The following is a 14,628-nucleotide window of genomic DNA, read 5'->3' as shown; positions in this document are numbered from 1 at the left end:
TGACAATGTTACCATTATTAAGCTAAATAGTTGGCAACTATTTAAAGAAGCAAATTTCCATAACTGAAAGTTTGCTGCTGACAATGGCCTTTTGTTCACCTGGAATATGAAAAAGTGCTCTGTTAACTCAGAAAGCATTCAGGAGATTTTATTTTTTCATCTGAAATTATGGCTTCCTAGAGCTGCATGGTGGCCTAGTGGTGAAGATACTGGTGTCCCACTCAGAAGATTGAGGGTTCAATCCTAGGTAGCAGCAGATTTTTCTCCCTTAGAGTGCAAAGAAAAAAGAAATCTGCCGTGAACTCTGCATAGGCATCAGGAAGGGCATCCAGCCAGTAAATGCTCAGCTCCATCCAGTCGTCCTGCCTCTACTCCAAATTAAGGAATTATAGAGTTATAAAAAGAGAGTTTTATTGTGGCTTTTTCTGTACAGATAGTCCTCAACCTATGACCATAATTGAGCCCTAAATGTCTGTTGTTAAGTGAGACATTTGTTAAGTGAGTTTTGCCCCATTTCTCAAGCTTTCTTGCCACAGTGGTTAAGTGAATCATCCACAGTTGATAAGTTAGTGCCACACAGTTGTTGAGTGAATCTGACTTCCCCATTGATTTTGCATGTCAAAAGGTTGCAAAAGGGGATCACATTACCTTGGAACACTGCACGGTCATAAGTATGAATCATACAGCTAAAAGCTAATTTGTCCATTTATGAGCCTTAGAATTGTTCTAATAACCACAAAAAAGGGATGGACCTTTAGACACTGAACCATAAGCAAACTAAAGAGGCTTGGTTTATACCCTAACTAAAGTTAACACTCAACAATGTTAATGCTGTATGGATACTTCTGCTAGATCTTTACCTTGTCAAATGTATTGTGTGAACAGCAACAACATATTTGGTGTTAGATACCTCAAATGTAGAGGAAAGTAAAGTCCTACACTTAGGCAAGAAAAATCAAAGGTACACATATAAACTGGGTGAAACCAGGCTTAAGAGCAGTGACTGTGAGAGGGATCTTGGAGTCTTAATGGACAACCAGCTAAATATGAGCCAGCAGTGTGTGGCGGCAGCCAAAAAAGCCAATGCAATCCTAAATTTCATTAACAGAGGGATACAATCAAGATCAAGTAAGATACTAATACCACTCTATAAAGCCTTAGTAAGTCCACACCTAGAATACGGCATCCAATTTTGGTCACCACACTATAAAAAGATGTTGAGACTCTAGAAAGAGTGCAGAGAAGAGCAACAAAGATGATTAGGGCACTGGAAGCTAAAATATACAATGAATGGTTGCAGGAACTGGGCATGTCTAGTCTAGTGAAGAGAAGGACCAGGGGAGACAGGATAGCAGTATTCCAATATTTGAGTGGCTGCCACAGAGCGGAGAGGATCAAGCTGTTTTCCAAAGCACCTGAAGGCCAGAGAAGGAATAATGGATGGAAACTGCACAAGGAGAGATTCAATTTGGAAATAAGGAGGAACTTTCTGACAGTGAGAGCAATCAACCAATGGAACAGAAGTTGCCTTCAGAGGTTGTGGGAGTTTCATCACTGAAGGCCTTTAATAGCAATAGCACTTAGACTTATATACCACTTCATAGGGCTTTCAGCCCTCTCTAAGCGGTTTACAGAGTCAGCATATTGCCCCCACAGTCTGGGTCCTCATTTCACCCACCTCGGAAGGCTGGAAGGCTGAGTCAACCTTGAGCCGGTGAGATTAGAACCGCTGAACTGCAGATAACAGTCAGCTGAAGTGGCCTGCAGTACTGCACCCTAACCACTGCGCCACCTCGGCTCTTCAAGAAGAGATTGGATTGCCATTTGTCAGAAATGGTGCTTGGGCGGGGGTTTGGGCTAGATGACCTGCAAGGTCCCTTCCAACTCTGTTAATCTGTTAATTCACTGTGTGTCATTTTTTGCTTGTTTAAATGTATATAAAGCAGATGCTTCTAATCTCAATTCCTATTGCACTCCTACTGGTTCTACTACAGTAGCTAACACAGTACATAATTATAGTATATTGCTGTGACTGATAACATTCATGTTGTGTTATCAGAAGAGGGAGAAATGTGTGGTTTGACTCATCAATACACAACCATGTCTGAATGTCTAGGGCTGATAATTATTGGTAAAAGGACTACAGATTCATTGGAATAAACATTTGGAGTTAAGTTCAGATATGGTGATTTGGACACTGGTCTGTGTAAAATCTTCTCTGGTTGAAATCTTGATGGCATTCAAGGAGTTCTCATTTGAAAAACAAAATGGTAAAAAAAATAATTTGATTTATCCAGGAAACGACAGTGAGCATCTGGTTATCACCAAAGGTAGTGAAAGCTCTCTTTCAATGCCCAAGTATTCAGTCATTCTGAGAAGCAAATTAAGTACTCAAATGGATTATCGGGACAAACTTGATATTTGGCGTTTGAATAGAAAAGCTTTGATTTTCCCAACAACTGTTTTTACCTACAGAAACAAGCAGTTATATAATCAATCAGAGGTTTTTCCTGATTAAATGTTAAAGATGTTGGGTCAAAAGTAAATCAGGTAATAGATGTTGGTGTGGTGTGGCCTATATCCCCTTAAATCGGGGATCGGCAACCTGCAGCTTTGGAGCCGCATGTGGCTCTTTCATCCCTCTGATGCGGCTCCCTGTCGCTCAAAATATGTGTCCAACCACCAATGTGCGACACATGTGATTTATTGAGCTTTTCGACCCCCATGAGATTTTGTGGCTCCCGGTCTTTTCTTTTCTGTGGGAAAGGGATCCAAATGGCTCTTTGAGTGTTTAAAGTTGCTGACCTCTGCCTTAAATGAATGGCTCAGATATGAACCAAGATTTTTTTCAAAAATCCATTTCAACCAAAGCTCTATTTTCTAACAGTTACTGGATTCAACCTGTAATTAAATAGAATTGATACACATCCCTGTTGCGCATACGGATGCAAGACAGAAGTAGATTCTAAATAGGAATCAGGCAAGAATCCCATATCATCTAAAGATATAGTATATTGCCCCTCTACAAAGAAGATCAAACTCATCTTCTTGAGACGTCATTTTGGAGAAATGTCTCACCAACTTGGATAGATGTCTGTCGCACACTGTCATGGAGAGTTGCATAGCAACCAGCTTCCTGATGGTGATTTGTCTTACTCAGTATGAAGGCTACTGAAATGTGAGTGATTGTAGGGCACTTGTTCATTTTATCTGGGGTGAAGATGCCCTTGGCCAACACCAAGGATATTATGTCCATGCAAACACAAATGCAGGAAGTCTCGTTGTTCCATCTCGTATTCTCAGCTGAATGAGGAACACAAGGGAAATGAATTGAGATTTGCTTCTGAATCTCCGTTTCTTTCATAATTAGAGTGACACGGATGCTGTTCATTAGTTTGTTCTTCGCTCATTGTGAAACTGCACGTGTTTCTCTGTAAGCCGTTCTTTGATTGTCACTCAGTTGGGTTTAAAGGGCAATTAGGAGGGGAAAAAGCGCATGTTTTAGAGCAAAAAAGGCTTACAACAAAATATGCTTTGCAAAGCTGTTTCCAAAGAGTGCGTATTTCTTGTTCCTAATCTCGCTAAGTTACAAAGGGGAAGGAGGGAGATGATGTAACCAGTTTATGAATGCACACCCCAAATCAACTCAGGCAAGAAGTGTATTTGCTGATCCTTTTATATTAAAAAAAATAGTTTCTGAAATTCACTGCAATACAATGATCAATTATAGCCATTGCTGAAAAGAGAATATGGGGGCCAAATGGAAGACCAGCATATTATGTGTGGGAGGTGGGTGGTCCCAAAATGTAATAGATAGATAGATAGATAGATAGATAGATAGATAGATAGATAGATAGATAGATAGATAGATAGATAGATAGATAGATGATATAGAAAGATAGATAGATACAGATATCTGTATATACAGATATACAGATGATATTGAAAGATAGATAGATAGATATAGATAGATGATATAGATAGATGATGATAGATAGACAGACAGACAGATAGATAGATAGATGATATAGATAGATAGATAGAAATAGATAGATGATTATGATGATGATAGATAGATAGATATAGATATATGATATAGATAGATAAATACCGTAGATAGATATAGATATAGATAGATAGATGATATAGTTATAGATAGATAGATAGATAGATAGATAGATAGATAGATAGATAGATAGATAGATAGATAGATAGATAGATATAGATAGAGGTAGATGATGATGATAGATAGATAGATAGATAGATAGATAGATAGATAGATAGATAGATAGATAGATAGAGATAGATAGATAAGATGATATATATATATATGATAGAAGGTAAGATGATAGATGATATAGATAGAGATAGATAAATAGATGATAGACAGATGATAGATAGATAGATAGATAATAGATAGATAGATAGATAATAGATAGCTAGATAAATAGATAGATAGATAGATAGATAGATAAAGATAGATAGATTTATGTTCTTACATTATTGGCTTACCTTATGACAAAGGTAAACTGAGATTCCATGCACATGTATTACTCCAATTCAACATTGCCCTGATAAAGAATATGTTGAATTCAGTTTAGCTCTGGGTTTGTCTCAAATCCTGCCTTTCAACCTCAGAAACTTTTTTTTTTAGCCAAGTGGCATGCAAAACACACTGCATTAATGCAAAACAATCCGAATCAAAGAAACCCTTCAGGAAACCCAGCCTAAAGAAGCAGTCCAAATTCAAATCCATAATAAAATCTCTGAACAATAAAGCAATAAATAGAATAGTTAATATTCTGGTCATGCAGCCAGTATGACTATATGCCGAAGGCACATGTTACATTACGGTACGGAAGTGGTACCTATTTATCTACTCGCATTTGCCTCAGGGGTGGTATTCACTTACCTTCCCTACCAGTTTGCAAATGTGAGCGTGCTCGTGCATTCTCATATGCTTCGCTTGCATGTGCCACATGTGCACATGCACTCAGCTTTCCGCACATGCACTTTTGGCTAAAAAAGGGCCAAATAGGATGCCGTAGAGCCAGGGCAGGTGGGCGGGGCCACCTGAGATTTCCGCTACCGGTTCGAGTGAATTGGTCCAAACCGGTAGAATACCAGTAAAATACTCTGATTTGCATGCTTTCGAACTACTAGGTGGGCAGGAGCAAAGAACGGGAGCTCCCCCCCATTGTGGGGTGCTTGGGTCTCGAACCTGGGCTATCAACTTTCCAACTGAGAAGCTCAGCACCTTTAACCATCCATCACCCCTATATGAACACTATACCAGTTATACCAACATAAAAAGGTCAGTATTGACCTTCTGGAAGGAGTGGAATAAGTGAACAGTGTCCAGTCCAAGGTCTCCTTGGTCTCAGTGGAACGAATATAAGCATGGTGAAGTCTTGGCCCAACCCAGTACATTTATCCTAGCAGGATAAGAGAGGAAACATTTCAACTTCTCTTACGCAGGCATCTGTTCAACCCAATTCACAATGAAAATGATACATAAAGATGTTAAATGCCATAGGTGGTAACAACAGCCTTTAGACTTATATACTACTTCACAGTGCTTTGCAGCCCTCTCTAAGTGGTTTACAGAGTCAGCATTTCACCCCTAACAATCTGGGTCCTCATTTGACCAACCTTGGAAGGATGGAAGGCTGAGTCAACCTGGAGCTGGTCAGGATTAAACTGCTGGCAATGGGCAGAGTTAGCCTGCAATACTGCATTCTAACCACTGGAAGGGAGGGAAGGGAGGTGGGCAGGCAGGCAGGCAGGAAGGACTTAGACTTATATACCACTTCACAGTGCTTTACAGTCCTCTCTAAGCGGTTTACAGAGTCAGCATTTTGCCCCCAAACAATCTGGGTCCTCATTTTACCCACCTCAGACGGATGGCAGGCTGAGTCAACCTTGAGCCTGGTGAGATTCGAACTGCCAAATTGCAGGCAACCGGCAGTCAGCAGAAGCAGCCTGCAGTACAGCACTCTAACCACTGCGCCACCACGGCTCATGGTATGTTAATCCTTCTCAATCCAAGGAAGCGATTAAAACAAATGACCAGGGTAGTATTTTCTGAGAGGTCTACTCACCACCGTTTGATGGTTGACCTGGATCACCTCATCCCCTGCGTGGATCTTCTTACATTGATCTGCTGGAGACTGAAGGCAAAAGAAATTTGAAAACCAGTCAAAAAGAAATCTGAAAAAACCGGTCACAAGCCATTTTGTTCAGCCCTGTTGTAACGTCAAACGGTCACTAAATGGACTGTTGTAAGTCGAGGACTGCCTGGGCTTCAATGGTCTGATCATAACCGCTACCACGCCACATCTTTTAACAAATTTCTCTTATTAAAAAAAGTATGTATTTTATATATCTGTTGTCTCTACATCCACCCTCCCCTCTTTTTGCCCCCTTTCATAAAGTATTTTGTCTTCTGTAGCAAAAACCCTCAAAGGTGAAAAGCATTTGTAGTGCAGGTAGTCCTTGACTCACGATGACAATTGAGCCCCAGATTTCTGTCGTTAAGTGAGACGTTTGTTAAGGGAGCTTTGCCCCATTTAACCACCTTTCTTGCCACAGTTAAGTGAATCACGGCAGATGTTAAGCTAAGAACCTGCTTCTGAAGTGAATCTGATTCCCCCCTTGGCTTTGTCAGAAGGTCACAAAAGGGGAACCCATGACACCAGGGACACGGCAACCGTCATAAATATGAACCAGTTGCCAAGCGTCTGAATTTTGATCACGGGGATACTGACCCCGTATCAGGTTGTAAGTGTGAAAAATGGTCATAGGTCGGGCTTTTTTCAGTGCCGTTGGAACTTTGAATGGTCACTGAATGAACTTTTGTTAGTCAAGGATTAGCTGTGTTCACCTTCCCCTCTTTTTTTGCCCTTAATAAAGGATTTTGTCTTCTAGAGCAAAAACCTTCAAAGGTATGTTGGAAGAAATAGCCAAGTCCAATTCCAAACTGGAGACAAAATGGAGCCTGGAGGCCAGTGGTGGGTTTCAAATTTTTTTAGAACCTCTTCTGTAGGTGTGGCTTGTTTTGTGGGAGTGGCTTGCAGGGCATGTGACCTGGTGGGAGTGGCCTGCTGGCCAGGTGACTGGGTGGGTGTGGCCAACTTGTAAAATGTGGTGAAACACATTTAACAATGCTCTTGCTTAGCAACCAAAATGTTGGCTCAGAAACTCTGGCATTTGAAGCATGCAAGTCTTAAAGCTGTCAAGTTACAAGACCCTTGCACCCGTAACACTTTAGAAACCCCCCCCCAGGAGTGTTCAAACTTGACAGCTTTAAGACTTGTGGACTTCAACTCCCAGAATTCCTCCTCTTGCTCTTCATCTTGATGATATGCGGATGGGCGGGGGGAGGGAACTGCATCGATTCTAAACGGCACTGTTGATTTGTGGAACCTCTTCTATAGAAGAGGTTAGAATTGCCAGGAACCCACCCCTGCTGGAGGCTGATTGGGAAGATGGTTTAATGAGGAAGCAGAAACACATGGGTTTGAGGTCCTGGACAGCTGACCATATGGAGTAGAGTGTGAGGGGTTTTAATACCTTCTCTTGGGCTTTGCACTTGAGCTTCCTGCTCCTGTGCAAGAACATGTATTCTATTGGCTGTTGTCAGACTGCCATGGGGCCACGTAGGGGTCATGTAGGGGTCATATCTGGCTCTATAGGCAAAGCACAAATCCTAGGTGTTTGTCTGAGCTACGTTTGGTTAAAGTTTGGGCTGATGCAATGAAGGGGCATGGGGCAATTCCTACTGTGGCTGAGGGCTAATCCTGCCTTTGTTCCGACCTTGATGCAGGGAGTTTCAAAATATCCTGCCTTGAATGGATTTCTGCCTGCAGTATTTACTTTGCCTATGAATAGAGCTGTCTATCTCTTTATCTCATCTGCTAAGGTGCTATTGGGAACATCTGCTAAGGGCTATTGGGAAAGTTGAGGGCTGTTTGAAATTAAGAAAAACATGTTTCTCTATTTGGAAAATATAATATTCTGCCTTTTTAATATTTCCCTAAAATATTTCATTCTTCTGGGAGAGGGCTGGGTGCTAACCAGAGGTGGCATTCAGCCAGTTCGAACTGGTTTGCTCAAACCGATAGCAGAAATTGTGGAAAATCAACCTGCCCTGGCTCTACACTGTCTTATTTAGCCACATTTTTCAGGCAGGACGCGTGCACGGAAGGTGCACTTGTGAGCAAAGGCCAGGTGCAGAAGGCCAGGTGCATATGCAGAAGAGGCACATGCGCCCATAAAATGGGCATATGCATGTTAAGCAGGCGCGCGCAGGTGGGGCAAACTAATGGTAACAAAATGTGAAAACCCACCGCTCGTGGTAACTTTCTATAGATAAAAAACACTTGTAACACAATGCAGGACAATTATTTTTGGCTGTATATTATTTGATCTGGGGACGACGATATAATGCATTGCAACTTGAGAAGGGTGTGATCCAAGAGGACATTTGGAGAAATGTACCAAATGTTATTAGGCTGTCATGAAACCCTCTGCACAAAAGCTGAACGCACACCAGCTCTGAACAAAGCGCAAACATTTTAGCAACCCAGTGCAAGCGCACTTCAAAAGCCGCCAACTTTTTTTTAAAAAGAAGAGAGAAAGAAAAGAATTCTTTGGAAGGAAAACACCACACCGTCCAAACTGCACAAAAGAATCCCAACTTGGGGAAAAGTTTTTGTTAGGTTCACATTTCAATTAAAAGCATCCCCCAAAGCATACGCAAGAACTAACCGCCGAGGCGAACAATGGGATCAGCAGCAAAGGAAAGTTGATTTCTTTCCAGTTTTCTCAACTGCCGAGAAGAGAGGCACAACGCTCGGCAATGTGATGTTGTTGGGAATTGGGCAATTATAGAAGCTGCAGAAAATATATAAATTTATCTGAAGTCCAGCAGGCACAGTTTCTGAGATATTGGTGTGCTTTTCAAGGAAATAGCTTTTAGGGTTCTTTTATTCGTTTTAGTTAGATCCATATGTCTTTCTTATGGTGTAACTATCAGCTAAACCTGAGATTGCCTCATCCAACCAGCTGCCCTTTGGGCGTCTTGGGAGACCATGGCATAATTCCTAGCTAGGATTTGGCTATCATCTATCTATCTATCTATCTATCTATCTATCTATCTATCTATCTATCTATCTATCTATCTATCTATCTATCTATCTATCTATCTATCATCTATCTATATCTATCTATCTATCATCTATCTATCTATCTATCTATCTATCTATCTATCTATTTATCTATCTATCTATCTTCTATCATCTATCATCTCTCTCTCTCTCATCTATCTCTCACCTACCATCCCTCCCTCCCTCTCTCTCTCATCTATGTTTCATTTATCTACCATCCATCCATCCATCCATCCATCCATTCATCCATCCATCCATCTATCCCTATCTATCTATCTATCTATCTATCTATCTATCTATCTATCTATCTATCATCTATCTATCTATCTATCTATCTATCATCTATCTATCTATCTATCTATCTATCTATCTATCTATCTATCTATCTATCTATCTATCTATCTATCTTCTATCATCTATCATCTCTCTCTCTCTCATCTATCTCTCACCTATCTACTCTCACCTATCTACCATCCCTCCCTCCCTCCCTCTCTCTCATCTCTCATCTATCTACCATTCATCCCTCCTCTCTCTCATCTCTCTCTCATCTATGTTTCATTTATCCATCCATCCATCCATCCATCCATCCATCCATATCTATCTATCTATCTATCTATCTATCTATCTATCTATCTATCTATCTATCTATCTATCTATCTAATCTCTCTCTTTCTATCAATCTATCTTCATCACCATCACCACCACCATCATCTCTCTCTCTTTCCCTCTTTATCATCTATCGTCTATCAACTATCATCTATATCTATCTATCTATCTATCTATCTATCTATCTATCATGATCATCATCATCATCATCATCATCATCATCATCATCATCATCATCTATCATCTGCATCTATCCATCCGTCCGTCCGTCCGTCTGTTCATTGCTAAAAGCAAAAGTATTTTTCCTCCAGATGCCAGACCAAACATCGGTTCATGTCCCAGCCTTGGCCAAAACGAAACCAAGCACTTTAAGGCTTGGAGCATTTGTGAATGCAATCAGAGACATGGAGAACCTCAATGAAATGAGCCTTAACGCCGTACCTTCCTCCAACCCTGCCCTGCCAATCCACGGAGTCTGCTTTCCACTAGGAAAGCTGCCAAAGGTCTCTTCTCACTTGCTCTTCTGAATAATGTAAACACTCAATTTGTCTTTATTTACTCTCTTCCAACCCTTCTCACAGCCCTTCCTTCTTTCCTATCCTTGAATAATTGGAAACAACCCTACCCACCCACCCATCCTCCGTTCTTTTCTCTCCTAAAGTTTAAAATAGATTTTTCCTTTTAAAGAGATTCCGCAATTATAAAGGGGAAGAGAAAGGGAGGGAGAGGATGCCCATTTGTGCTGAACATAAAGTGATATAAATATCACAATAAAATTAGCGTGTGTGCTTTATTGTTCTACTGGAATAACTGTTGCAACATATCCTAGGCAGATTTAGGAGACATCTGCAGAGACACAATCAACAGACCATCATCTGTCTTCCATTCTCAGAGACTCATCATCATTATCATCCTCCTCCTCCTCCTCCTCCTCCTCCTCCTGTTAGTTACAGCCATTTTTCCCCCGTCTTCATTTTATTCTGTTTCACTTAAACAGTTTGCAGTATGTTTCCTAAGGAGCTCAAACCAGGCTTGTATCCCCAAAGGGAATAGCGTGGTTATATCAAAGACCCAATAAAGGCTAACTCCCTTTTCCATTCTGCCTTGTTAAATTGGAATAATTTTATTCCAGTCTTTCCTCGATCATCTCTCACATGGAAAATGAGCCTCAGGGAAAGAGAACACCAAAGAACCCAGAAGCATTTCACTTTAATAAAATTCAGGTAAAGAAGATTTTATTTACTCTTCTCCATCCTTTCCGGGTATAAAATATAAGCCCATCTTCTTTTAATGCCAAGCAGTAAGCATTCATTGGGGTAGCCGTAGATGTAACAGAAACCAGGCAATTGAAATTGAGTGGCAGGCTGCACAATTTTCTTCTGATTTTGTCAGCCCCAGATAAAATCCGGGTGTGAAGCCTCCCCAATTATTTTAAACCCTTCCATGAAGGTGGAAAAGAGGAAGATTTCCAATCCCAACCTTTCTGCTCAATGTGTCTGTTAAAAATAATGTAAATATAAATTATAATGTAAATATAAAATAATATCTTAGCTGTAAAAACGCTTCCCTGCTCAGAGGAATACATTGTAAAAGAAAAGAAAAGGAAAAAAAAAGAAAGGAATGGAGTAGAGTAGACTAGTAGAGCAAAACAGAACAGAACAACAGAGTTGGAAGGGACCTTGGAGGTCTTCTAGTCCAACCCCCTGCTGAGGCAGGAAACTGTATTCCATTTCAGATAAATGGTTGTCCAATCTCTTCTAAAAAAACCTTCCAGTGTTGGAGCATTTACAACTTCTGGAGGCAAATTGTCCCACTGATTAATTATTCTCACTGTCAGGAAATTTCTCCTTAGTTCTAAGTTGCTTCTCTCCTTGATTAGTTTCCACCCATTGCTTCTTGTCCTGCCCTCAGGTGCTTTGGAGAATAGCTTGACTCCCTCTTCTTTGTGGCAACCCCTGAGATATTGGAAGACTGCTGTCATATCTCCCCTAGTTCTTCTTTCTATTAAACTAGACATACCCATTCCTGCAACCATTCTTCATATGTTTCAGCCTCCAGTCCCCTAATCATCATTGTTGCTCTTCTCTGCACTCTTTCTAGAGTCTCAACATGTTTTTTACACCGTGGCAATTAAATTATAGAATAGAAAAGAGAGTGGTGAAGCGAAAGAGAGATCATGATCGTGTCTGTCTGTCTGTCTGTCTGTCTGCCTCTCTCTGTCTCTCTGTCTCATATCTATCATCTATCTATATCCATCCATCCACCCTCTTAATAGAAAATTGAATTCACTCTTGGGCTTGCTTATTTAATCTATAAACAATATCTAGCTGGATAAAACTAAACATTTTGTTACAGGAAGCATTACTAGAAGATCTTTAGGGACTTTGCTTTCTACAGGATTGGATGTAGAGATCATTACCTTTGGTCAGTGGTTGATATTCTTCTGACTGCTGACAGATTCTGAAGCCTCCACCTTCTTTGTCCCTCTGTTTTACTCATTTCTTTACCCCACACGACTTTGGTCTCTAACAAAACTGAGTGAGGGAAATGTTCTCAACCTACTTGATGCTCTACATTGGGTGGGACTGGCCCAGAAGAAGAAAATGAGCACCTAAACCATGATGGCAGTGATGAAAAAGTAGCAAAAGATTTATAGATGCCATCTTGGGGAAGAGGCAAGTCTTTGTTGAACGTTTGCACCTACCCCCTCCTAGAAGAATGAAATACTTTGAGATATATTTGAAAAGGCAGAAGAAGAAAGAAATAGAAATCTTAAAGAAGACAGAAACTCAGAGCCAGAGTTTCCTGCCGCCAAGCAAATACTAAGCTGAGGCCAGCTTTTAGAAATTCACAGTGGTGGGATTCAACCAGTGGTGGGATTCAATTTTTTTTACTACCAGTTCTATGGACGTGGCTTTGTGGGCGTGGCAGGGAAAGGATACTGAAAAATCCCCATTCCCTCCCCACCCCACGAAATCTGCTTTCCAGCTCCATTCTCCTGTTCAGGGCAACAAAAGAAGAGAAGCTGGGAGACAGCAGGGGCGTGGCCAGCCTATTTGCTGGTTCACTGAACTACTCAAAATTTCCACTATTGGTTTACCATCTCTGGATTCAGCCAGTTCGCACCTATTCAGGAGAACTGGTTAACTTTCTAATCAGTTTGGAGAACCGGTTGTTGGAAGAAATCTCATTTTGTTTTTTCCACTTTACAGGGCTAATCCTGTAAGGAAGGCAGGAAGGAAACCTTCTGGTGTTGTTTCCAGCCTAATCTCTGTTGCCCTGCTTACAGAAACTGCCTCTCCAGTTAACCCTCATTACATTGTCACAGCTAAGGCGATGCACCCATTGACATGGTTGACGTTGAGTTGGCCATGCCCACATGGTCACATGACCACTGAGCCACACCTACCCAGCTGATCATTAGGTCAGAGAACCGGTTGTTAAATTATTTGAATCCCACCATTGGACATGCAAAATTAAGTACAATGGTAGGATCAACCCTCACTCAAGATCCGAATCAGGAAAGCCATTAAGACACAATAGGAATGGCGCAACATCCTTTCAGGACACAAGCCTCCTTATCACATCATCTCAGAGAGTCCAGGATTCAATCAAACTTAATTCAGACAAGCTAAAAGGTTAGCTATGATCCTGTCATAGCCCCATGGGAGTCTGACAACCAATAGAATACTTTTCTTGCACAGGAACAGGAAGTTCAAGGCAAGGGTATAAATACCGCTCTCTCTCAACTACATGAGTTCAGCTGTCCAGGACTCCAAAACCATGTGGTCCTGTCACATCTTTCCAATCAGCCCCCATGTTTCCATTGTCTTTCTCCCCACTTGGAACTGAATCAGATGGATATTTCTTTCAACATCTTGGAAGGATGTCCATGCTGTGATCTTTTTCAAGGCCTCTCTGCTTAAATTCCCCCCCTCCAACTCTTTCTTAACTCAGTTAAATCTGTAGATTATGTGCCACGTTAAATCATGGAAGCCATGTGTTGAAACAGGACTTTAGAGGCCCAGCACCAGGTGTTTAGCTCTCCAAACAGCTGGAGACTTCAAGAAACAGAATGAATTATGTATCACGATGGCGAAGCCTATGCAAGAATGAACAATTTTCTATTCTATTTAAAGCACGGGATTTGGGGATATACGTTTCATACAATTACTAAAAATGCATTTGCTGTGTTTTTCCTCCCCCAGTAAAGTCTCGTGGCTTCTTAGAATGTGTTTTAAAATAAAAACACCCTGAACTGAAACACTTAAAAATATCCAGCATGACAGGCATTAAGAGACATAAAATTCAGTGCACTGTCAGAGTAACTTCAACTCAGTAGGGAAAAAAAAAAGAAGAAGACCAGAGGATAAAAGCCATTTATGAGATAGCTGAAGGTGAAAAGCTAGCAGTGGAATATAGAAAAAGCTCCATAATAAATCTTAAGAAAGATTGAGCCTAGGTGAATTTTAAACCCATAATTTTCTTCTTTTTTTACATGTGAAACAACTAGTAGTACCATGTTTCCCCAAAAATAAGACAGGGTCTTATTTTCTTTTGACTCCCCTGAAATAAGTGCTTCGGGAGGCCTTATTATTTTTGGGGTGCAGGAGGCAGCGAGTGTGGTCATCTCATTGCTGCTGCTGTCTTGCAATATTTTTGGGGAGGGCTTATTTTCAGGGGAGGGTTTATTTTAGCGCATGCACTCAAAAGCCCGATTGGGCTTATTATCTGGGGAGGTCTTATTTTCAGGGAAATAGGGTAGTCCTTGACTTATGACAACCATTGAACCAAAAATTTATTTCTCTAAACGAGATAGTTGTTAAGTGATTCACTGCAGTTATTCAGTTAGTAA

General features: G+C 40.9%; 1 protein-coding gene across 1 annotated transcript in view; it reads right to left on the bottom strand.

The window, feature by feature from the left end:
* LOC116516224 (connector enhancer of kinase suppressor of ras 2-like) overlaps positions 1-14,628 on the bottom strand; it is a 371,953-nt gene that overhangs the window by 125,285 nt on the left and 232,040 nt on the right. Inside the window, exon 8 of the mRNA XM_032228651.1 lies at positions 6,102-6,170. Coding sequence (XP_032084542.1) covers positions 6,102-6,170 — 69 coding nt within the window. The remainder of the gene's footprint in view (positions 1-6,101; positions 6,171-14,628) is intronic.

The sequence above is a fragment of the Thamnophis elegans genome, chromosome 12, assembly GCF_009769535.1.
Source record: "Thamnophis elegans isolate rThaEle1 chromosome 12, rThaEle1.pri, whole genome shotgun sequence".
In the NCBI taxonomy this organism is placed as follows: Eukaryota; Metazoa; Chordata; class Lepidosauria; order Squamata; family Colubridae; genus Thamnophis; species Thamnophis elegans.
The sequence above is the reverse complement of the archived record's forward strand: the minus strand, read 5'-3'. Positions and strand labels throughout refer to the sequence as shown.